The sequence below is a fragment of the Penaeus vannamei genome, chromosome 36 (assembly GCF_042767895.1).
Source record: "Penaeus vannamei isolate JL-2024 chromosome 36, ASM4276789v1, whole genome shotgun sequence".
Lineage (NCBI taxonomy): Eukaryota > Metazoa > Arthropoda > Malacostraca > Decapoda > Penaeidae > Penaeus > Penaeus vannamei.
This window is the reverse complement of record NC_091584.1, coordinates 631510-656556: the sequence shown is the minus strand read 5'-3', so window position 1 is coordinate 656556 and position 25047 is coordinate 631510. Positions and strand designations below refer to the sequence as shown.

The window sequence follows — 25047 nt, the reverse complement described above, 5'->3', positions numbered from 1 at the left end:
TTGGGACGTTAGGGTTCTGGCTGTTTGGTCCAGGGAGGGAAGGAGGGAGGGAAGGGGAGGGTGGGAGGGAAAGGGAGGGAGAGTGGAAGGGGGGAGGGAAGGGGAGAGAAGGTGGGAAAGGGAGGAAGGGGGGGAGGGAAGGGGAGAGAAAGGTGAGAAAGGGAGGAAGGGAGGGAGAGTGGAAGGGGGGAGGGAGGGAAAGGGAGGGAAGGGGAAAGAGGGAGAGGGACGGAAAGGGAAGATAGGAGGGAAGGAGAGGAAGGGAGGGAGAGTAGAAAGAGGGTGAGAGGGAAGGGAGGGAGCGATGGAGGGAAAGGGGAGGTGGGAGGGAAAGGGAGGGAAGGATAGTGAAAGAGAAGGGGAGGGAGAGTGGAAGGAGGAGAGGAAGGAAAGGGATGGAGAGTGGAAGGGAGGGTGGGAGTGATAGGGTGGGAGAGTGGAAGGGGGAGAGGGAGGGAAAGGGAAGGAATTGGTCTTTATGAGATTGGATTGACCACCACTATTCTATCTTTTTGTTATTCGTAAAAATTACGGTCATTATCATATACGTCATTTCCATAACAGTCACCATTGTTATGTTTGTTCTTCATCGTCTTACCCTGTTTTTCTTTCATGGATTAACTCTCATGTTGCTTTTGTTACCGTTACTATCAAGAGCATCGATTTGGCCATTACTGTTATCCTTGTTATCACTACCTCTATCACTATCATCAATAACAGATCGCATTGCAATATCATTAAAATGAATATTCATTTTGTCACTGTCTATAGCATTTATCGTCACTACTGCTGTGATAACTGTTATTTTTATCGCCATTACAGTCTCCGTTATCACCACCATTACTGCCATCATTTATACTAATATAGTTATAACACTGATCTCTTTATGACATCACGTGATCATAATGACCAGCATCTTCACCATGTTTACATCATCAAGCACTATTGTTACCTTTCATGCCATTATGATATATGTCATTGTTACCATAACTAACCACACGGTTACCGTTTCTTATACGTTGATCAAGCAACTTCTAACAACAATAACCAGCTTCTTTCTTTGTTTTCAAATCACCCCAAAAGACGAGAGCAAAAGAATCCCGGCCGCAGGGGACACTAGCCTCTCTGGACCCAGCCCATAAGGTCCACTATCTCTTGCGGTGGACCTTGGGTGATCCATTACCACCTGGCCGAAGTGTTGACAGATCTTCTTGTAAGCTGTCAAGGCGTCCCACTTATCTCTTCGCCGCCATTCGACTCTCTTTTGTTCTGGGGTCATTAAAAGCATGTTCGCACAGCAGGATGGCCAAACGCCGAGCCATTTTGACCTTTATTGGCCTCCTATAGGGCCCAGAGTCCCATCTCCCGAAAAACGGGGAGGGGGACTTTCGCCCTTAGCGACTGCCCGTAGAGGTGAGAATCCCTTGGACTGAGATGCGGGTAGGATAACATTGTCTCAGCGTGTGATGCCCATATATGGAAAAGGGCGCGTAGGAATAGAGGCGTATATAGCGTATACGAACACTTACACACACACATACGCACGCACAAAGACGCGTATGAATTAGAAGAACCAGTAGGTATTTGGAATAAAGATATAAGAGTGAAAAAAAAAATAAATAAAAAATGAAGTTGATAAGAGTGAAAAACAAAACAAAATTTTAAAAAGATGAAATTATACAAAATAATTTCTTCAGGCGAAAATATAATGCGGGTTTCCCTTTTAATATTTATGAAACGGTCGTTATTAATTTCCAACAATTTGCCTGTCTGCGAGGTTTAAAAATTCATATTCACACCATTGTTGCTGAGGTCGTTATTATTCTCATTCTCATTATTATTGTTATCGTCATTATTATATTCACTCATTCGTCGTTGTGTATTTAGATGCTGTCACAGATCGAAATTAATATTTTTATAATAATCATGATGATAATGATAATAGTATTAACATTACTACTACTACTACTAAAATGATAATAATGATAACAATAATAATAATGATAAAGATATAATGATATCAACAATAATGATAATATAAATGATTATGAGAATAACAATAATGAGGATGATGATGATAATAATAATAATAATAATAATAATAATAATAGTGATAATAATAATAATAATAATAATAATAATAATAATAATAATAATAATAATAATAATAATAATAATAATAACAACAGCAACAACAACAACAACAATAACAACAATAATAATAATAATAATGATTATGATGATCTGGGACCATGGAGGGAATATCGCGACAATTCATATCAGGATTGGAAAGAGAGCTAAAGAAAGAAAAAAATGGTGAATGATTAATGGATGAAAAATAATAAATAAATGTGCTAGACATCTAGGGTCTGTAGTACTATGGTAAAGTATTGTGAAAAAGGTAAATTACTTCACGATAAGTAAAAGGAGTGTTAAATGTCAAAGGTTATAGCATTAGAGGATAGTAGGATAGGGAAAAGGGGTAAAGAAGGGGCACAAATGATGTAATTCGGACATTGATAAAGGAAAGGGTTGGGGGTATCGGGCGACTGGATGGAATGGGGTGTCTCTGTTGTTGGGGAAGCCATAATAACATTGCTTTAAGGAAAACTGGTAAAAGAGCTGTTATCAATGGCTGTTGGAGACGTAGCAGAAGAGTCCAGGGGATGAGATAAGGGGACTGGGTAAGGAAAGGAAGTGTCAGGAAGAGCGTCAGGAGGGGAGGAATCCGGAGGAGGACACTGGTGCGACAGAAGGAATTTACGTGAGTACACAGGTGGGAGAGGTAAGGATAATGGAGGACGAAAAGGGAATGGTGTGCATGGAGGAGAGGATGGGGTTTGCTGGGAAAGCGGGAGAAGAGGGGTATAGGGAACTTGTGGAGGAGGAGGATGGATACCGGCAAATATTTTGAATATTGAGGGACTATGAATAGAGGGATTAGAAGGTGGTTGAGGGAGCGGAACATTTTCTTGGGTCATGTCTAGGGATTGTTGGATGTTTTCAAGAATTTCCGGAGGGAATTTGGGTAGGGACGTCTGACAAACAAAGGAGGTCTTGTGAGGAAGAGAAGAGGAGATAGATGTTCGAGGAGCAGGGGAAAGGAGGCTGTAGGAGAGGGCGTGGAAGGCGAGAATGGAGTAAAATGTTTAGGTTGTCTGGCGCGACGCGTAAAGTGAGGGGGGGGGGGTAGCTATCGAATAGGTAGAGATTGGAGTGTCTGGATTTAGAATGGTAAAGGATTTGAATGGGGGGATAGAGAGAATAGAGGTAGGGTGGTTCAGGGTAAAGGAAAGAGATACTAGGGGAGATGCAGAAACATCTTAGGGAGATGGGGTGGGAAGGTGCAGAGCGAAGGACTGTTTGGAATAGGTAGAGAGAGAGAAACCTCGTTGTCGTGCTTCCTGTCAAGCCTCACGTAGAGGGAGGCCTAATTTTAATCAGAACTGCTACCTCACATTCGAGCTTATAGCAGGGAAGCTGCTATAGAATACGTCACTACAGCTGGCACACATGACTGAGCAGGGCAATTTGAACGATCGTGACCAGGTTGGACCCATAGAGGGCAGCGGGGTGAGGAGCGACAGTGTATGGCTGGGTGGCCAAAACGCCATTTCTGACATTAACGAGGAAGGGGTCGATATTGGCGGACATGGCAGGGCAATCCACCAGTATAAACTTCATGGGGGGGGGGGGGGTCATGTCTACGGAAGCTAATCTTGGCAATATTGACATAGGACTTACGCTGACCTTTGGCAGGAATAGTGTAGCACTGTACTAATACTGCACCTTAATCAGTAATGCAGATAACGAGGTCATGTTCACAATCTGATCAGTTCTTGTCATACATGGGTCAATCTTACGGAGGCATAGAAACGGTTCTAGTACAAGTATTAAGGGAGAGGTGAAGTTTGGCAGGAACGGGTTTGCCAGTAAGGTCAGTTAGGGTCCATAGTGCATGAGCTTGGGATTCAGATGTAACTGACAAGGCGTGGACGATCGGAGCGACTGCGAAAGGTAACTCTGCCTACTTGTTTTTGGAGGCACTGCTGAAAGAGAAAGGTATTCGCATATTAGGGGGCTGTGGTGGGGAATCGCAAAGAATGATCCCACTTGGCTGGACCAAAGAGAGTACTCAAAGGGTTTGCAGAGGTAGAGGTATTAGAAGGACGAGGGCGGGGGGAAGGTGGGATGGTGTAGAGAGAATTAGTTCTGTTGGGGGGGGGGGGGGGTGGGGGCAGTAAGGATGAAGAGTAGTAATAAAAGAAGAGGGAGTAGACACTGAAGATCACTGTGCAGTCGGAGATGGAGAAGAGAATGCTGGGAGAGAGGAAGGGGTGCATCCTGGAGGTGGAGTAATAACCTGGTTGGGTGGTTCAGAATGGATAGAGTTGTCAGTAAACGTCTAGTAGATGGTATTAGTATCAGTGGTCGGAGCCGTGGTCATAGGAGGGGCAGGGGTTGGAAAACCATCAAAATCGAAATTAGATTGGCCAGTTGATAATAAAGGGGTGAGCCTTAATGCCCCTATTGATGTTAAAGAATCTTCATTATTGGCCATGGAGAGTCTGAATAAAATGGGGAAAAGAAACGGTCTACCCCTTAGGTCTCCATTAGGGGTTAGGACTTGGTAATCAACCAAGAGAATACCATGCCTATGGCTCCCGGAGAAAAGAAAAGAAAAAAATCCCAATACCCTAAAATTTCGTCCTGTATCTTACGAAAGGATTATTCTTTGCAAAATTTGGCGGCGTCATGTTCCCAGTCCTTTTAATTACTATTCCTTGCTTATCAGAATTTCTGTAAACATACTCATGAGCATGTAAATACACAAATACATTATTGCCTGTCCCTGTATATTTAAAAATTCATCAGGTGCTAATCCATGCAAATGCACGTTAGATCACACACTAGAACTGATGCCATAGGGAGGAGAAGTCTGTAGTATTGGTTAATGCTTTAAACAAACAAATGTACAAGCCATCAAAGTTTGTCGTAGTGCCTTCACATTCTCATTTCCGTAGCGTTCAGTGGCAACCGAACCACATTTCGAATTATAATGAGAACACGAGACTTTCAGATAATAAATCAAAGCCAATAGAAAAAAGGGAAAAACGAGTTGGGAGATGACAGAATGGTGCCATCAATCGATTTTTGTAATCTTTCTAATCGTGTGCATTTTTTACAGTAAGTGATATGCCAAGATTCTTGGCAATACTGGCGGCGTATTGGTATTCGGTATGTTTGTAAATATCATTTGGGATTATTGGAGATTTTTCTAGAGATTTGTCAGTGATGTGTCGTCATACAATCTCGCTCTCACTCACTGCACGCCCTCTCTCTCATTTCCTTCCTCTTTCCTCCCTCCTCCCCCCCCTCTCTCTCTCTCTTCCTCTTTCTCTCTCTCTCATTCTCTCTCCCTCACTCCCCTCCCTCCAACTGCTAATCAAGCCATGTCATCTTCGGACAAATAAAACAAATCCTGTATTTTAATCATTCAGTACTTTAATAAGTTAAATTATACTGGAACGGGAGTACAACAGAAAGTCTGGAAATAGTACAATTACAAGTCGAGATGAGTGTAATGAACATACTGCCAGTCAAAACTTACTTCGAAGTTGACAGACTGGGGCTCATGCTACAGAAGACCCTTCTACGGCAACTGTGGCGTTCACCTTTATGAAGACCTGCTTTCTCTTCTCTTCAGAACCATTTATTTCTTTATTGCTTACACTTTATTCATTCGAAAGATGTGGAGAGGACAGACAGAGAGAAGAGAGAGAAGAGAGGAAGAGGAGAGGTGTGAGGTGGGAAACAGGGAGGGAAAAGGGGAGAAGGGAAGGAAGAGTGGTAAGAGGGGGAAAGAGGGAAGGAGGGAAGAAGCAGAGAAGGGAGGAAGGCGGGGTGGAGCAGAGAAGTGGGGGAAGGAGGGAAGGAGCAGAGAGGGAGAAAAAGAAAGAGAGGGAGAGGGAGAGGGAGAGGGAGAGGGAGAGGGAGAGGGAGAGAGAGAGAGAGAGAGAGAGAGAGAGAGAGAGAGAGAGAGAGAGAGAGAGAGAGAGAGAGAGAGAGAGAGAGGGAGAGGGAGAGAGGGAGAGAGAGGGAGAGAGAGAGAGGGAGAGAGAGAGAGAGAGAGGGAGAGAGAGAGGGAGAGGGAGAGGGAGAGAGAGAGAGAGAAAGAGTGAGAGAGAGAGAGAGAGAGAGAGAGAGAGAGAGAGAGAGAGAGAAAGAGAGAGAAGTAGAGAGAGAGAGAGATAGGGAGAGGGAGAGGGAGAGGGAGAGGGAGAGGGAGGGGGAGAGGGAGAGGGAGAGAGAGAGAGAGAGAGAGAGAGAGAGAGAAAGAGAGAGAGAGAGAAAGAGAAAGAGAGAGAGTGGAAATTATGCTTATGGAATAATGGAATATAATGAGAACTGTTGTCTACACTTGTATAAGAAGAGATAAAAAATATAATTCAAATTCATCCTGCATCTTACTTTCAATAAATGGTTTTATTATAACACTAATTACTTATATTACAAACTGATAAATCTACTCTGCATTAAAGCTTGTGCAGTGCTCTTCTTTGTGTTTTTATTCAATGTGTTTGTTGTACTGAAGAACAGTTATCATTAAATACAACATTTACATCACTACACTGTACAGCACTCAATGATGCACATCAAACTAGTGTTCAAGCTAATCTAAATGACCAAGAGACAGTCATGAAAGTAAAAAATTTGTATATTCTTTTCACAGAATAATGAGCAAGTTGTTTTATGTCAGGTAAAATCCCGATCACATTTGTATATTTTGTATATATTCTCTACAATCATTATTTTACACAGTTAACAAAGATTGACAGATTTTTAAAAATCACATAAACGAAGATTTTATGGGCATCACACTTAGCAAATACCCACATGCAAACATATAAAACCCCACAGTAGTAACACACACATTATAATTTACATCACTGTGAACCTACACAAAGACAACTTTCTCTTGTACTAATGGCACATATTAACAATTATAAAAAATAGCAGGCATATGACTTGTAGCATATATGCACCCTGGATGCAAGTTTATTTATGGGTTTATGTCTATGTATTGTGCAGGTGTTAATGCAATCTACATGTATGCATAAACGAATAACTCGTTAAGCGTGATATCTCTAACAAGCAGTGAATGTCCAAGTAGACACTCCTCTTACTACATATGTGACTGTATCAATAGACATGGAAAGATACTAGATATTTCAAAGTGTTAGAAGTTTTAAGACAGATGGATATACAAGATAAGAGGGTGTACCTTATGGATGAAGATGATAAAAGGTAAACATGAAAGGGAAGGTATATCATATAGTATGAAAAGTTTAGAATATGTTGGAAAAAAGGGTCATGCAGTTTAGAAGAGTAAATATACTGCCATTATAGACAGAAACTGTGATAGTTTAAATTAGTAGTGACTCATTAGTGTTCTGTAGATCAACTATTGCCTTATATTGTGTTATAGAAAGTCTTAATAGCAAAAGTGATAAAGGTATTGGTTGTGCATACAAGTGTTGGGAAAAGAGAGAGCAGAAAAAGTAACAAGATAAACTAGGAAACAGATAGGGTGTAGAAGGAGTATGAAGAGGGCTTAGAGGAACAGAAAGAGGAGATGGAGGACTAGTAGGAGGAGAAGGAGGAGGAGGAGGAGGAGAAGGAGGAGGAATAGTAGGAGGAGGAGGAGGAGGAGGAGATGGAGGAGGAGGAGGAAAAAGAGGAGGAGGAGGAAAAAGAGGAGGAGGAGGAAAAGGAGGAGGAGGAGGGGGAGGAGGAGGAAAAGGAGGAGGAGGAGGAGGAGGAAAAGGAGGAGGAGGAGGAGGAGGAGAAGGAGGAGGAGGATGAGAAGGAGGAGGAGAAGGAGGAGGAGGAGGAGGAGAAGGAGGAGGAGGAGGAGAAGTAGGAGAAGGAGGAGGAGGAGGAGAAGTAGGAGAAGGAGGAGGAGGAGAAGTAGGAGAAGGAGGAGAAGTAGGAAAAGGAGGAGGAGGAGAAGGAGAAGAAGGAGAAGGAGGAGGAGGAGAAGGAGGAGGAGGAGGAGAAGGAGGAGGAGGAGGAGGAGGAGGAGGAGGAGGAGGAGGAGGAGGGGGAGGAGGAGGAGGAGGAGGAGGAGAAGAAGAAAATGAAAAAGAAAAAGAAAAAGAAAAAGAAAAAGAAAAAGAAAAAGAAAAAGAAGAAAAAAAAGAAAAAGAAAGAAAAAGAAAAAAAAAGAAAAAAAAGAAAAAAAAGAAAAAGAAGAAGAAGAAGAAGAAGAAAAGAAAGAAGAAGACGAAAAGGCAGCAGCAGGAGGAGGCGGAGGAGAAGAAGAAGAAAAAGAAAAAGAAGAAGTAGTAAGGAGGAAAAAGATGAAGAGGAAGAGGAATAGGCAGAAGGGGAGGAAACTACAGAGGAACACGAATAAATCACATTAGAAAACGTGTATAGGTGAAATAAAACATAACTTCATACATGCTTTGTGCAAGTACAGAGATCTGTTATGTTTTTGTTTTTGTTCTCCTGAACCAATAAACTAAAGAACAATTTCTTTGGAAATATAATTTCCTCAAAATACATATTTTAGTTAGCACTGCTTGACAATATGACCTGACGTTTTGAAGTCCAAACACTGAAAGAGTTAATACTGCCCTTGAGACCACTCTTGGATTGCGTCATTCATCCTTCTCTTTGGCAAGAGAGCCGAAGCATTTAAATATTCATAGGAAACTGTGAACCTTCTATTACTTATAAATGCTCTTTTACAATTGCACGTTTTATTCAAAGTACTTAAACAAAATTGCGTTTCAGTGCAAAGAAAACTATTCATTTGTAGTCTACTAAGGCAAGAACGGCTAAAAGCATAGGGTTGGAAGCTGCCATAACAAATGTATCCCAACCGTCACACTCCACAAATAAATATTTTTTTCCCATCTGAATATGGCCTAATATGTGTAAATAAAAGAAAATGTTCATTTCCACCAAAAGGGATTACAAAACTATATGTATTGACTCAACAGCTTACAGTACACCTCAAAAATCACAGAATACAAATATTTCCTTAAGAGGAAGTCAACTTTAAACATGAAAAAGAGTAAAAACCAAATACAAGGTATCTAACATTCAATGGACTAAACTTATTTCGAAATGAACAATATTAATAATAATTATAATAATAATATAGATAAAAATTATAATCATGATGATGATAATGATAATGATGATGATTATGATAGCAATAATGATGATGATAATAATAATGATAAAGATAATATCCAACAATGATACTAGTACATTTGTCAAAGTGAAATTTTCTCATTTTGATATTTCTTCTATATTTTTATATCTTTCTTTCTGTTAAAACTTCCCTTTTCTCCCTGTGCTGATCATAGTTTTCCTATAGAAGGACTAATTCTCAAACAATAAATGAGAAACCATCTAATCAAATTATAATCTAATTAATGCATTTATAAATAAACCTACATTATTGGTTCCTGGAAAGAACAAAATGAAAATGACAAAAAAGGAAAAGATCTACGAACAAACTCAAAAACAAAGTCAAGAACCAAAAAAAGGTCTTCATTAACAGGAAAGAAAGAAAAAAGAAGATAAAAGAAGGGATAGTGAAAGAAGAAAAACAAAAAACAGGATGACAAGACAAGATGTGAAAAACTTTGTTCATGAAAATCTAAAATACAAAAATAAAGGAGAGCAATTACATTCAGATGACAATATCTTTCTTTATATACCATCATTGTACCTACAAATACTGTACAAGATTTATGACGAACCTCTTCAGACTACACCAGAAAGCGATGAACCATAATCATAATGAAGACCTTTTTGTGTAGTTGCTACATCCCGGAATAACTAATGAAGCAGTTAAGTGATATAATAATTGTGTTTTCCTGCACTTCTATTGGTTGTTTTGTTAACAACTAAATAATAAAGGGGCTGAAGCTTAGTTGTTCACTACATTACTTAATAACATTTATTACACCAGTTTCCCTCTACTGTTTCTGATGGCAAAGATCTTTTCTGCTTGGATGGTGGGCTATCAAGGATCACAGACCAAGACATGCTCTTAACAAAGATTATTGGAACAGTATAAATCATGACAAGATGAAAACTCCACCCATGCTAGAGGAGTAGATTGATTAACCATATCTTTAATACAAACACTAAAACTTATTTTGTATAGCTTCTACGGGTTTTAAAACTCATTAGACTAAGATCTAACAGTGTACAATAAAACGACACAAACTGTTTCATATTCCCTGCAACTTCATCATTACTATGTCTGCAATAGCTGGCATGGTTCCCTATCACATATCAAACATCTTTCACATTTCAAGGCACAAGGCAGTTGGAATTGCATGGCAAGATACCTTTGAGCTACATAATTTAGTTGCCATACACTGTTGCCTAAAACACCCACACAAGAGGACAAATCCACAAATATATCTAAGTGAAAATCAAACATCACCATCTTGATTTAAAGAAAGGAATAAGTATTTCTGCTGAATCATAACTGAGTAACTACTTGATACTGAGTAAAATGATTGTCAAATGATAAAGATGGAGACAGAAAAGCAGCATTACTACAGGCTGGCACACACTGAGACCTAAATTATTGAGTGTGAGCCGTTTGTCATGGTAAACTGAAACACAAAGAGCTAGAACTTTATATTCCTTTCCTGACATAACTATGGTATTCCTTGGCAACAAGGAAGGGAGGGCCCAACATACAGTAACATCTACACACAACAGCTGTTACAACACGCAAACATGAACATAATATAGCTTCAACATCCCTCCTCTTCTGGAATCAAACCATTACCAACCAACCATTCTTATAGCTGTCAAGAAAGGTAAGAGCTACTTTACTAACAATTGTGATGCTAGGTAAAATAAATACAAAGAAAAGATCTGACAATGATAACACTAATAGATATAACTCTCCCTTTCTCAACCAGCTTTCTAAATACACTTTCTGATACAATTTTGCAAAGAATAGATTAGCATTTTGTATGAAACCATATGAAACCAAATTTCACAATATTGAAGGTCTAATGTCAATCAATAATTTCATACAAATGATAAGTGAACATGAAGCACCTGTGATGGCTATTCTTCAAACATTTATCATTTCTTTGATTTGCTCCATCTCAGTAACAACTGCTTTGTCTATCTTCATTTCCAATAGAAATATCAGTCTTTGGCAGAGATAAATCAAAACCTTTTTTCATGGGGATCATCAAGCAAACAAAACAAAAAAGAAGAAACACAAAAGCAGGTAAAGAGAAAGAAAGAAAGAAAAATCCTGCACAAATGTTCACAGTCCAGTCACAAAGAACCTAACCACAGCACCCTAAACAAACGCATCAACCAAACCCTTCAAATAAGCAACCTCGGAGACCTCCCTTCAATTTCTTGACAGCAATAATTTCCAGCTTTCTGCAAAATGCACATTTCTTAACCTCCTTTCACAAAATCTCAAAAGGCACTTCAACAAAGGATAAGAGACTCGTTTCTTCACTTGCCTTCTTGTGTTTTTTTCAAATCTTAGTTTCTCAAACTACACTCATATCTTTGCTTCTCTTTTTCCGTTCCTTTGCCTTTTCCCTCTTTTTAAATCATGAGCTTGTTCCTTCTTATCCTTTTTTTTTTTTAGGGAGGGGGGTCTGTCTTTCTTAGTTTTTAGAGCAATTCTTTCTTTTTCTCAAGTTTGCTTTCTTTTCTTGATATATCATGATTTTCTTTACAGTCACAACACCCATTTCTAAACACCTAGAGCAGACAAAGCATTTTTCACAACCAACTATGCTGAAGATTTATCACAACCAAATATGGCAAGCATGTTACAAAAAGAGAAGGAAGAAGAATATTCAAAAAAAAAAAAAATAATAATAATTATAAATAAAAAAATGATAAGAGCATAAGAAATATGTGACAATAATAGTAGTGTTTTCTTTAAACTACTTTAGCATAATGCAATAACAAAGATCACTATAGAAATTTATATAAATAAATAAGCTTCCAGTCAAATTAATTTAATCATTCACTATAATTCCAAAATCTTCTATGCTAGAAAATAATAATGTTCAAGCATGTGTGCATTTCCAATCTAAATCTTTCATATCATTGGCATCATATGATATAAAGTATACAGATAAAAATGTGAGATGTAAGAAACACAAGAGAAGAAATAAAACTTCAAAACCTAGAGGAAAAAAAGAAAAAGTTCAAATATTATTTGTTTAAATAAAAAGAATTCACATACAATGGAATAAAGGCACAAAATTGTTACAGCTCTTTCTCTTTCTGAAAGTGTACCAAAGTAAAAGAAAAAAAGCATAATCACCACCAAATCAATAAATAGAGTAATTTATTAAATATTACAATATGATATTCCTTTAATTTTGTCTGTGAAACTTTTGCAAGATTCATTCAAAATGTCATTATACTTAGGCTACAAGAGAACATACCTAACTACAAACCTTTCCATAACGTCTATGCATAAATCTACAAGCCAAAGACTTTCCAAGGGGTCTCCTCAGCACTCTATAGATAATGCATATTACCACTGTAATATTGACAAGACCATCAGAGTACAACTGCTTACGGAAAGCTTATAAAAATTTGTACATCACAAAGGCTAAAATGTTGCACTTTCTTACCAATACTGCAACTGAAGTTAAAGCACCATATATCACTGGCTAGATAAAAATCACATACAGTATGACCCAGTTCCCTTAAGAACCTCCTAAAAAATATATGCACAAAAGTATCAGAAGACACTTTGAGACCACAAATGTCATATACAAAAATTGTGTAAGTACCCCATACCAGTAATCCTATACATTTCTGCATAGCCACAGAACCATACACAAATACATGGAAAACAAAAAGCAGAAAAGAAAGAAAGAATTACATGGCAGTTCATTGCATACATGAAAATAGAAAATTTCTAGCACAAGAGACCTATCATCTTGTTGGTGGCGGGTATATGCACTGTCAATTTTGTAAATCATATCATATAGATGGATTTACAAGAACTTACGTGATTTACTCTATAATATGTGTATCAAGAGAAAAAACAACAGAGAGGCCATGTCTGCATACACTCCCAGTCTCAATGGATCAAAAATTGCAGAATTTGAGACCTATAATGGCAATGTCATAAAACAGAAAGATACAGCATTAGGGATCAGGTAGGAAGGTAAGAAGGAAGAAGGAAAAAAAACTGTCAAAGAGCTCACCATTAATGGGCAGTTAATGGGACTCAATCACACAAACATTTCTAATGATAAATGGTGAGAGAGCCATGCTTTGTTGAGAAAATTTTGTTTTGGTGGCTGTTACAATAAGTCTGCCAGACTGAGTGGAGAAATGACATTCTTTAAATGAATGACTTGATAATGTAATGAAAAAAAGTAGTAATAAACAAAAATAGAATAATATGAAGGAAAAGCTAGTCAATAAATACAGAACACATTAAATAAATATCTATGATTCATATATATTATTATTTACAATAATCAGTACCTTTGTAATAACTGTCCTAAGTGTATATTGTCTTCATAAAATCTATTAAAAATGTCAACCGTCCTCCCAAGTTGTAATACACACATCCTCCTTGAACTTAACTTGAATATGTTGTAATTTTAGTATTATACACTTTAATCGCTAAATAAAAGAGCATTTTATACATATATACACAAGACTGAATGCCAATCACACAATTCAAATACATAACTTTCAGTAAAAAATTACTGATCAAGCAATATCACTAAAAACATCTGATCAATATGGCTCCAAAGGGAAATGAAAATGCAAAAACCGGTCAAAATGTTACCGGCTTCCCATACGATAAAACAATATAACAAACTCAAAAGGGATGAACACATATTATTGTGATTTCTGAACAGCTCCTAAACAGGGCAAATGCAAACAAGAAAAATATCCTGACTGTATGTATACAATAATTTGAAATGTTCTCTTCACTCACAATTTGTCAGTCTGATATAGATTAATCTTGTCACAATTACACATTTTTGAAAAAGTGATTAAATCTAATTTTACGGGCAATGGTAAACAAACAATTAAATAAATGAATTTAAAAAGGAAGAATACATTTCAACTGTATCTGATATCAGCTCAATCTTTAAAAAAAGGAGTCCTCACAAAATGACCAAATTTCATATAAATCTAAAAAAAAAATCAAATCCCTCTGACAAAAAATGCATAAAAATTTGCACCTTAAAACATGCAAAACTGACATGCTAACCAGCAAGGCAAGTCAGAGATCAGTGACGTTGTAGCAGTCTTTGTCTGGACAACACGAACATCCCACTCTTTAATCTAAAGTTCTTAAAAGTTTCTACCTCAGAGCAACTGATTACAGTGGCAAAACCTGAGCACGTTCACTGTACCACAGGTAGCAAGAATATCACAGTGGATATGAATAAACCCCAACAACTTGCAAACAAATATTCCAATGAACAATATGTTGTTCCACTTCTCCCGATAAAGTTCTATGATGCTGTTACCAAAATAATCACAGGCAACTTACAAATACCAAAGGTGAATAGGATGATTAGCAATGAGGACAAATAAGACTGAAGTCCAACAAGAGATGAGGAATTATATTGAAGGATGCCACCTTTTGTGTTAAACAATTTCTATTGTTACTGCTGGGTGTGTCAACACTCCTTGCTTCAAAGCTGTAAAAAACAGCAAATTTTCAAAGCAGACCTACAGAGTACACTTTGAGATTGGACTGCAATATCCCAACCTTTTCCACTTGTAACAATCCATGAATGAAAAATGTCCTGAGTAAATCAGAATAAAAAAGATACAAGAGTGGAACGCAACTGGGATTTCTAATTCAAACCCTGAGATCTTCGACTGAAGTGTCAGTTACGAGCATCTGAAAATTTGCTCAGTCTGCTCACACATAGACTAGGGCTACTAAATTCTTCAATTCCATTCTCATATCTATTTTCTTGTTCATTCTATGGCTCTTTTCAACAGCTATGTTCAACTTTATTCATCCTTGGTTTACTGCTCTCAACAGCATCACTCATCTCTCAAAACCTCTCCCATGTTTCTGCTGAGCTGCAAGCTGCCCTGTTGACTTGAATTGGGACTGACATTAGAGTAGAGATCACAGTACACAGGGCAGTGATTGCTCACCATCCCACCCCATAACCAGCCTCGAGGGATTGCCAAGTGACTCATGCCTTCTCGAACAACACCCCAGTTACCTGCAGAGAGAAGAGAGAAAAAAATAAAATAATTCAATGAAAACATGAATAATAACAGGCAGAAAATATCTATATCACAGATGCATTGATATTCTACAAGATTTTAATTCGTAAAATCCTAAAAAAACATTACATATAAAAATGACAAACCTGTATATACACTTCTTGTGTGCGGATTTAGCCAGATGTTGTCATAACAGTTAGTTCCCTGGTTGTTCTTTGCACTGATGTTGGTAAAGGTGTCAGCTGGCACAATGTTGGTGTAGGATGTTTCTCGCAATACATCAAAAGCTGTTGAAAGACAAAGGACACTAAATACAACCACAAAGACAATTATTTCATCTATATCAATCTTCAAAATACTAGTATGAAGAGGAGAAGAAGGAGAAGGAAAAGGAGAAGAAGAAGAAGAAGGAGAAGGAGGAGGAGGAGGAAGAGGAGGAAGAGGAGGAAGAGGAGGAGGAGGAGGAAAAGGAAGAGGGGGAGGAGAGAAGGGGAAGAAGCCAAATAAGAGGAAGAGAAAAAAGAAGAGGAAGATGAAAAAGAAAATTAATTAGAAGATGAAAAGTAAGAGGAATATGAATATAAGAAGGAAGAAAAAGGAAAGAAAGAAAAAAAATTAAGAAAGCAAAAAGGAAATAGAAACATTAAAAAGGAACAACAGTTAACATTCACACTCTTCTGCCTTGGAAAAGAGATGAACTAAATCAAGAAATACAGCTAAATAAGAATACACAGACATGAAATGAATCAAGAGATACATCAACATAAAAACATGTTGCACCGCTCCCCACCCTCCCCACCCTCCCCCACTCACCCTTGTTATCAGGATGCATGCCGAAATCCCCGAGAAGGATAATCTCCCTCTCGTTAATCAGCTTCTCCTTGAGAGCCGTGACAAGGGGGCCCAGCTGAGAGATTTTCCTGTCAGTGCTCTCTCTTAGGACTTGATTCTCGCCCTTGTCTTTGCCGTTGCTGTTGTCGTTGTCCTCTACCTCCACCAAGGTATCGTTTAATTCATTTTTCTTTCCATTGAGGCTGACAGGCTTGATGTGGAGGCCGACCACCACAAAGTCTAGATTGTTTGCCTGCAAGATGGGAAAGTCTTCAAATCTCATGCTTTAACTGGAGTAAATCACCTACATAATTCTTATTTTATATACATACACACACACACACACACACACACACACACACACACACACACACACACACACACACACATACACACACACACACACACACACACACACACACACACACACACACACACACACACACACACACACACACACACACACACACACACACACACACACATATATATATATGTATATATATATATATATATATATATATATATATATATATATATATATATATATATATATGTATATATATGTATATATATGTATATATATGTATATATATGTATATATATGTATATATATATATATATATATATATATATATATATATATATATATGTATATATATATGTATATATATGTATATATATGTATATATATGTATATATATGTATATATATATGTAAATATATGTATATATATGTATATATATGTATATATATGTATATATATGTATATATATGTATATATATGTATATATATATATATATATATATATATATATATATATATATATATATATATATATATATATATATATATATATATATATATCTATCTATCTATCTATCTATCTATCTATCTATCTATCTATCTATCTATCTATCTATCTATCTATCTATCTATATCTATCTATATCTATCTATATCTATCTATATCTATCTATATCTATCTATATCTATCTATATCTATCTATATCTATCTATATCTATCTATATCTATCTATATCTATCTATATCTATCTATATCTATCTATATCTATCTATATCTACCTATATCTATATCTATATCTATATCTATATCTATATCTATATGGAAAAAAGGTATGAATGAAAATGACTATCTATACAATACAAGAGATATATTTAACCGATTTCAAGAATATATTCATCAGAAATACATGTGTTTCTGACAACAAACACAATGAAACAACATTTTCAAAATCCTCCTGGATTTCATCTTCAGAAGATGAAATCCAAGAGGATTTCCAAACTGTTGTCTCATTTAAAAAAAATCTAATTTGTGCATTGTGGGATTTTCTACCATAGTATCATCATGGTAGAATAAATTACCATTCATGTTATTGTTAGACACAAAAGAAATAAATACTCATAAAAAGCATGTACCTCCTGATGAAACACATACAAGCTGCAGACAGACACAAACAAAATGGGTCTTGTGTTTCAGAGTGCCATTCAGGTACTCTGGATCAATCTCCAATCAACACCCTTGGCTGTGAATTGTGCATGAGATAAGTTTCTGTGAGAGCTTATGAGTCGTCCATTTCAATTTTTTCTCAAGGCAGGGCTGAGAAGCTACTCTGATGCAAATTGAATTATTCCATCCATATTCCTCAGCTGGAGATGTACGTCTCCTATCAGCTGGGTTCTCCTATGCTAAAGCAGATAGTTGATTTGCTGCCAGTTGCCTAGCAGTATATGTGACGTGCATAGCCCCTGGTACACCAAGCTTTTGCTCTGATTATTCTGCCACTGATGCATGAGAGAGGCCTTAGACTCAAGTGTGCTACATAGCTCAGCAAAACATGGTATGTGAGATGCCTAAGCCCCAAGGGCATGTACTGTACCCCACAGTTACATTTTACCACACACATGCTGAACAGCTCTCCAAACAGCAGTCAAGGCCACAGGTTCTCTTTTCTAGATTCTACAATTTGAACTAGATAGGTTGCCATGTAATGCATGTGCAAAGTCTAGCCATTCATATACTGTGCTCTTCCCTCTAGTGGCAACCAAGCCCTCATACTGCTGGTACATGTGCAATGCCTTAGTAATGAGTGTGAAAATCAGTTTCCAAAGGAGTAGATGCCAAGTGTAGCGTGGCTGACTAACCACAGGATGGGCTGTCTTGCCTCCATATTCTGACAATGGTACAAAGTACCTTACGCTTCCATTGTTTTTTTCGTTTTTTTTTTTTTGTGTGTGTGTGTGTGTGTCAAGCAGCTGGAGAGTCATTGGTGGCCTTACCTTCATCCACCTTTTATCACAATGTCATGGCATCTCACATAGTGCTCAACCAGTTTGCATGCTACCTGGTTTCTTTCCAGTACCTGCTAGGTGACAAGGCTCATGACTGGGATTTGCTTAACTCATATAACAAAAAATAGACATCCTGCTAGATATGGTTAATATCAGCACAATGTGCTCTTGCCTTGCACTCTTCTCACTCATGCTCTCTGCAATCACATTTGTTTATGTACAGCTTTTATCCTCATTCTTTTTTGTTGCACTTTCCTTGACACTTTGTTCTTTGAGATCTATTCTCTTTTTCTCTCTCATGCCAAGCTTTACAAACAGATGTGAATTTGCAAACCCTTAGCATAGTAATATATACAAATATCATTATCTATATATCATAACCACAAAAGAAAATCAAAACAATCATGCATGCATAAGAAAGAGCAAACAAATTGCAAATAAATCATATACTAAACCTGCATAATTCTTACCTTAAAATAGCCAAGGTATGGTTTTCTTGTAAAAGATGTATTGGATTTTTTGTTGTTGTTGTTGTGTACATTAAGAAGACAAGCAGACAAAAGTTGAACATTATGACGAACGTTGTATATAAAGGCTGCATATTCCGAACCCTGGGTAAAAACAAAGTAATTATTTGGTGTAGAGTGACAAATAGGACTTTCTTATATGACAAAGTGGTTTTAAAAAAAATTCAAACATTACAATTTTTTTTCTATACTATTTCAACAACACTACAATGGGATTATCCTAAGGCACATCGAACTACACACCAGGCACCACAAGCAGATAGCTAATTGATTGAAAATTCAGAAGTACAAGAAATATTAGTTTCATTTACTCTTTGAGGTTTTGATATGCAATCTTCCAGTAAAAGAGGTTAAAAGAAACTTTAAACCTACCCTCTGTTTTGTCATAAAAATATCATAACTCTTGTCACAAAAATCAATGCATAAATATAAATCAATCACACACACACGCAAACTGCTCCAAGGTGTACATTCTATGGATCTGTGGGGTATAGGTTGGAGTCTTGCGATAAAGTGAGGAAAAATGAAGGTGTTCAGTGTGGTTTCTGCAGTGTGGAAAGCCATTTCATGAAGTCTTGCTGGGAATTCAAGGAGAAGTAGCTTTAAGGACTGGCAAGCAGGATTCAGCCAGGAAAAGTAGGGCATCCACTGGGGCTCCAGGGGATGGTCTGTTATCGCTGGAGGCCTGGCCATTTTAAGAAGGAATGTCCCTCATTAGCCCAGTGCTGATAGGTAAAAATGTTTGGCAAGTGGACGTAATAACGGGATTGTTGGCGCGCATTGGCAGTATCCCGTTTGCACCCAACTCGATCAGTTGTTTGTGAGCGACATTTGGCATGTAAAAGCTTTTATTTTGCTTTAATTCATAATAATATCATAATTTTGAAGGTTTAACTTCATTATAGGTGCCTATAATGTAGTCACTTTTTCAGAGTGACTACATCAGTGTTTCGGTGAACAGAAGTGACATACAGAGAGGATTTGCTGAAGTATTAGAGCTTCATGTCTATATATCTGTCAGTAAAGCAGAGTAACTTAACTAACGGTGTTTATGTCATTCCTTATGATAATCAAGTAAATGGATATCTCTCTCACTCTCTCTCACTTTCACTCAGTCTCTCTCATACTCACTCACTCTCACCTGGAACATTTTTCCCGCTGGTTCCTCTGACACCTGCCATCGCCACTCTCCCTTAGGGCCTCCCCATTCACGCACACGACGCAAGCTGCTTTGGTTCAGTTCCGAGCAGATCTGCAGAAAATAATGAAGATAGTGAAAACAATAGTAATAACAATAACAATAGTAACAATAATACTGACAAGAAAAAAGAGCATAACAAAAAATATTAGAAATTAAGAGAAAAAATAGCTGCTGCTGATGATGAGACAATAATAAAACATTACTAATAACAATAATGATACTAATAATAATTAGAAGAATACTAACAATCACACCAATAACATCAACAAATATAAGAATCTTAACAGTGATAACAATAATATTAACAATTACCATTAGTAACAAGAACAAAAACTAATAAATAGAAAATAAAATATTTCTAAAAATAACTAAAATAAACAACAAATCTAAGAACACGACATAACAACAGAAACCAGAATGACGAGCCAAAGCTACCCACTCACTTTCTCTAAAACGTCTTTGCTTCCCACTTCCTGGATAGCCAAGATACTAAACCCATTCTCTAACACTGTGCGACAGATCACTTCCAGCACCCCAGGATTGGACATCTGGTCACGAAAAGAAAAAGAGAGAGAAGGGAACGAGGGATTAGATGTTACTTGTCTCTCTTCTTGTTTTGCATGTTATAAAACTTGAGAAATTAAGAATAGCTTTAACAGGAAATAACTCTGATGATTTGTAATGCAGGTTTAACATATTTCATGTCATTCCTAGACTATTTGCAAAAATCTGAAATTTATTAAATGATCCCAATTTTTAACATTATGCAAAAGAACAAATTCTGTGTGAATGAATGCAAAGCAGTAATATATATAAACTAATCAATTCCTTTGTTATGGAAGAAATGAATTGAATAATTCTTTGGAAGGATTACAAACCTTTTCTTTCGTCAACTCCTGGAGGTTCCATGTGGCAATTCTAATCGCTGGACGTCCATTATGCTGTCCTTGGAATACGTCTCTTACAATGGGCCGCTCAGACCTTCAGAAAATGCAAGGCATACTGTCAAAACTAGTGAAAATATCACTGTCCTCAAAGGCAACATCAATTCATATTCTATCATTTATATACAGAACTAAACAGCTTCTTACTCACCTAATCAATACAATTTGCACATAAAGAAAATGTAAATGGTATCTAAAATAATAAGTAATTCATGCTACATAGGAGTATATACACATCTTTAAACTTAGAGACCAACTAGAACTCACATACACTTAGACATTCCTCAAAAAGGACCCCAGTAATATGCTTAAATGTGTTCATCAGCCAACTTGGAGGTAATGTGAGTGTGCTCAATACAGAATTGGAATAATTTTGTTAGATTCTGTGCCAGCATTTCCCGTACTATGAGTATTCCTTGTTATATTTATGATAAACAATACAGAGGAAATTAAATGTACAGTATTAAACTAGTATACTAAAGAACAAGAGTTCCCTTTATGCAGACACTGTTAGGGGGTGGAAATCACAATCTACATTTAAATACTAATTAATCTCTCCCTTGTGGAACCCTGCCCTCTTGGAATAGATTTAACAAAACTACACATTCATCTTCACTTACTTATCTTTGTCACCTTAAAATGGTAAACAATATACCTGTCAAGTTATTCCCTTGAAAATGAAACTAGCCACAATGAGAATTGAAAATAAGCGTAACGTTTCCAACTCTTCACGAGTTCCTCTTCAGACATAAACCGAAATGGTTCCATTTCAGTTTTTGTCTGAAGAGGAACTTGTGAAGAGTTCAAAACTTTACGCCTATTTTCAATTCTCATTGTGGCTAGTTTCATTTTCATTTGTGTGTACACATTGTGTTTGTGCTTGTGTTTATTCCCTTGACTTACAAATCACTGACATTCTACACTAACAACACTCATCACCAGATTTCAATTAACTTTCTCCCTTTCAACAACTTACTTCACTGAAAGGAGTTCAAAAATCTCTGTGTAGAAGTCCACTGACATCCTTGGATCACCACTTTGCAAACTGCTGGAAATTCTCCCTGTTGTGTCCTCACTGTCTAGTGGTGCAGAATGGGTTCTGCGATGACCTGAATTATAAGAAATTTTGTAGAATTATTCAAAGTCCCATGGTGATTTTTTAATTTTCTATAATGGTCATTAGCCTTTACAACAAAAGTATATAAGGTTGTTATATTTGTATTTATGTGCTCTTGTGAGCAGTTTGGTATCTGCTTGTATTTAACATGTATACTTACATGTGATTGTGCTACTCTGTATACTTGCATCCATGTCACTTTTTGTGTCATTGTCTACATATTTTTTATAAATATACAGGTAAATGTAAAACTTGAATCAAATGAATAATGTGTTTTAGTAAAACTAATATGTTAAAAGCCATTTAATTTGCCCTATGAACCCTCTACTGCCTGGCACATTCTTCCAAAAGCACTTTGAAATAATTTACGCAAACTATAAGACTATGGTGAGAGAAATGTTATTGTATGTCAGACAAAAACCCTGGCGAGCAGTTGCACAGTTGCACCAAACTCTCCCAGTGCAAGATGCAGTAAGCAAGTCTCTGCTCTGTTATGAAAGGGTTAATATACATTATATTCATATTTTCTATGATAGCTACAATTTTTCACATTTGAGGTAAAAGTATATACGTTTAGGTTGAGACCTAATCACTAGTGCACATGCACTAATTTTGTTGCTTTACAATATCCTTGGAAAATTGGCCATTCTTGCAAAATGAGGTAAAATGAAGGAAAAAAATAAATCTAGATGCCATACCACATCACAATTCAATTATAATTAGTGTTGTGCCAGCAAAAAATGGGAGGAGCCATAAGGCACTGTTTACATAAACACCAAGTGGGAAAAGCAGGCAAAATCTTCTTTGGTTCCATATCACATCCTGCAGTTAACAAATCCATCCCTATAGGCAGTAGAGTTCAATACTAAAGAAAAGGTTAACATACACTACTTATTTCACTTGAAACTTACGAGTATGTCCCACTGTGTTGCTTTCAAATGAAAGTTTGCCTAACAGGTTATACACAAACATGATATTCTGTGACAAATAAAATGATTATCAAAAATATTTCTCAACATGTGTATGTGTATACAACGGCATATACCCATTTACATACTTGTATGTATCTAAATGTTTATAGTATATATATAAAAAATACAATTACATACTCAACTTGCTTATTCCTTTGTTTGTTCAGTTATTTTCTTTTTTTGTTCATTTAGTATTTTGTGTGATTAGGTTTAGACAACAAACAGACACATTAAAAAAAAAAATCAAAGAATTTCAAGCAGGTGGATGAGGTGGGCAGTGACCTTTCATGTGACACTAGGAACTATGAACAAAATACTAATAGTGAGGGCAAGTTTGATGGTGTCTTATAAATGATAAAAAACAGTGTAAATACAGTGTAAATACCCAAGCCTACTTGAAGTATTGGACTACAGTATCAGGGTAATGGGTAAGGATTAAAAAAAGGATTTGCTTTCACATGAGCCATCTGAGTCTTGCCAAATGGATAGCATCATATCTGTTTCACTTCATTAAATATAAATCAAGAAATCAATATAATACCTATCATATAAAAAATTGTCTAAATGTAAATCATGTCCTTTGTATCTCAAGAAAGTCCAGAAAGGGTTGTGATTAAGAAGAAAAATATTGTCAAATACATTTCCAACTGGTTAACAATTTTGTTGTAATAGTATATGTAAAAAGTTAAGGATTGATGATTTCTTGGACAATGTGTAGTATTTCAGATCTACAGTTTACACCACAAGAATAAATACTTTTCAGATAAAATATCAATATACATTTTATGTACAACAGTTCCCGAAGAAAAGCTAATAAGTTTAGCCTACTTCATATAAAACTGAACAAAAAAAGTAACTGAATAAAACAAATTCACCGGAACCGAAACAAAGTATCTTCCCTGTACACTATTTATGCTTTTTTATCAGTATATCTTCATCCAATAATTTTCATCAATAGAATAGCAAGCAAACAAAATATACAAAGACCTAACAGTACTCAAATCCCATTTACTAATACTGTATAATACTTTCTCAAAAGCTGAATCAAAAGCATTTTGCATACTTGTAGATCAGTGTGAAGTACAACAATACTAGTGTATACTGTTGGAAATAATAAACGTTCATCACTACACGTGTACTACATTACAGGTGTATCATAAAAACAAGCAAAATAATGCCTTTGGTGTGTGCTTGATGTGCACTGTTATCCAAAGCAGCAATAATGTGTTAACTCCTCTTGTCCCACATAACTTCTATGTTACACAAATCCATGAATAACAAAGTGCAGAATAATAAAGCAAATGTAAGGGAACAATGTGCATTTTTACTTCCAATGGTCTTCACATTTATTAACTTACTTCTATAATCTCTAATGTCAAGAAGGTACGGCACCCTTCTAAACACAATATGACAGGGCGATGCGTGCCCTGAAAGACAGCTTTCGATGGATCACAAATGTAGCAATGACGAAGGTATTCTACATGCTTGGATTATTTCCTTTCACTTTCATTTCACATGTTGAATACATTCTAAGACTTCTAAATTGACAAAGAATCAATCATATGGCAATAGTTTTGAAAAATTATTACTCTCATGAACACATTCATAATCTCAAAACATTGAACATTTCCCAACCCCAAAGATACAGTTCAAATTCTACGATCAAAATTCTGAGATACAGTTGCATTTATGATTATATAATTTTCTTTACTCCTTTACTAGGGTTTCATTTTCCTTAATGGAAAGTGAAAAAATTATCATAACTTTTCTATATGCATATATTCATAAATATGTATACATATACATATAAATATACATATATATACATATACATATATATGGATATAGATATAGATATATATATATTCTACTACTACTG

The 25047-nt window shown here is 36.5% G+C and overlaps 1 protein-coding gene across 1 annotated transcript in view; it reads right to left on the bottom strand.

Annotated features, from left to right (window-relative positions):
• Positions 1 to 12235: 12235 nt before the first annotated feature.
• Positions 12236 to 25047, bottom strand: part of LOC138859465 (endonuclease/exonuclease/phosphatase family domain-containing protein 1-like) — a 20755-nt gene continuing 7943 nt past the window's right edge. Inside the window, exons 8-15 of the mRNA XM_070114847.1 lie at positions 22057 to 22189; positions 21015 to 21117; positions 20580 to 20684; positions 20077 to 20187; positions 18879 to 19019; positions 16078 to 16348; positions 15411 to 15551; positions 12236 to 15260 (exon numbers count right to left, since the gene is read on the bottom strand). Of these exons, the coding sequence (XP_069970948.1) occupies positions 15073 to 15260; positions 15411 to 15551; positions 16078 to 16348; positions 18879 to 19019; positions 20077 to 20187; positions 20580 to 20684; positions 21015 to 21117; positions 22057 to 22189 (1193 nt within the window). The 3' untranslated portion in view covers positions 12236 to 15072. The remainder of the gene's footprint in view (positions 15261 to 15410; positions 15552 to 16077; positions 16349 to 18878; positions 19020 to 20076; positions 20188 to 20579; positions 20685 to 21014; positions 21118 to 22056; positions 22190 to 25047) is intronic.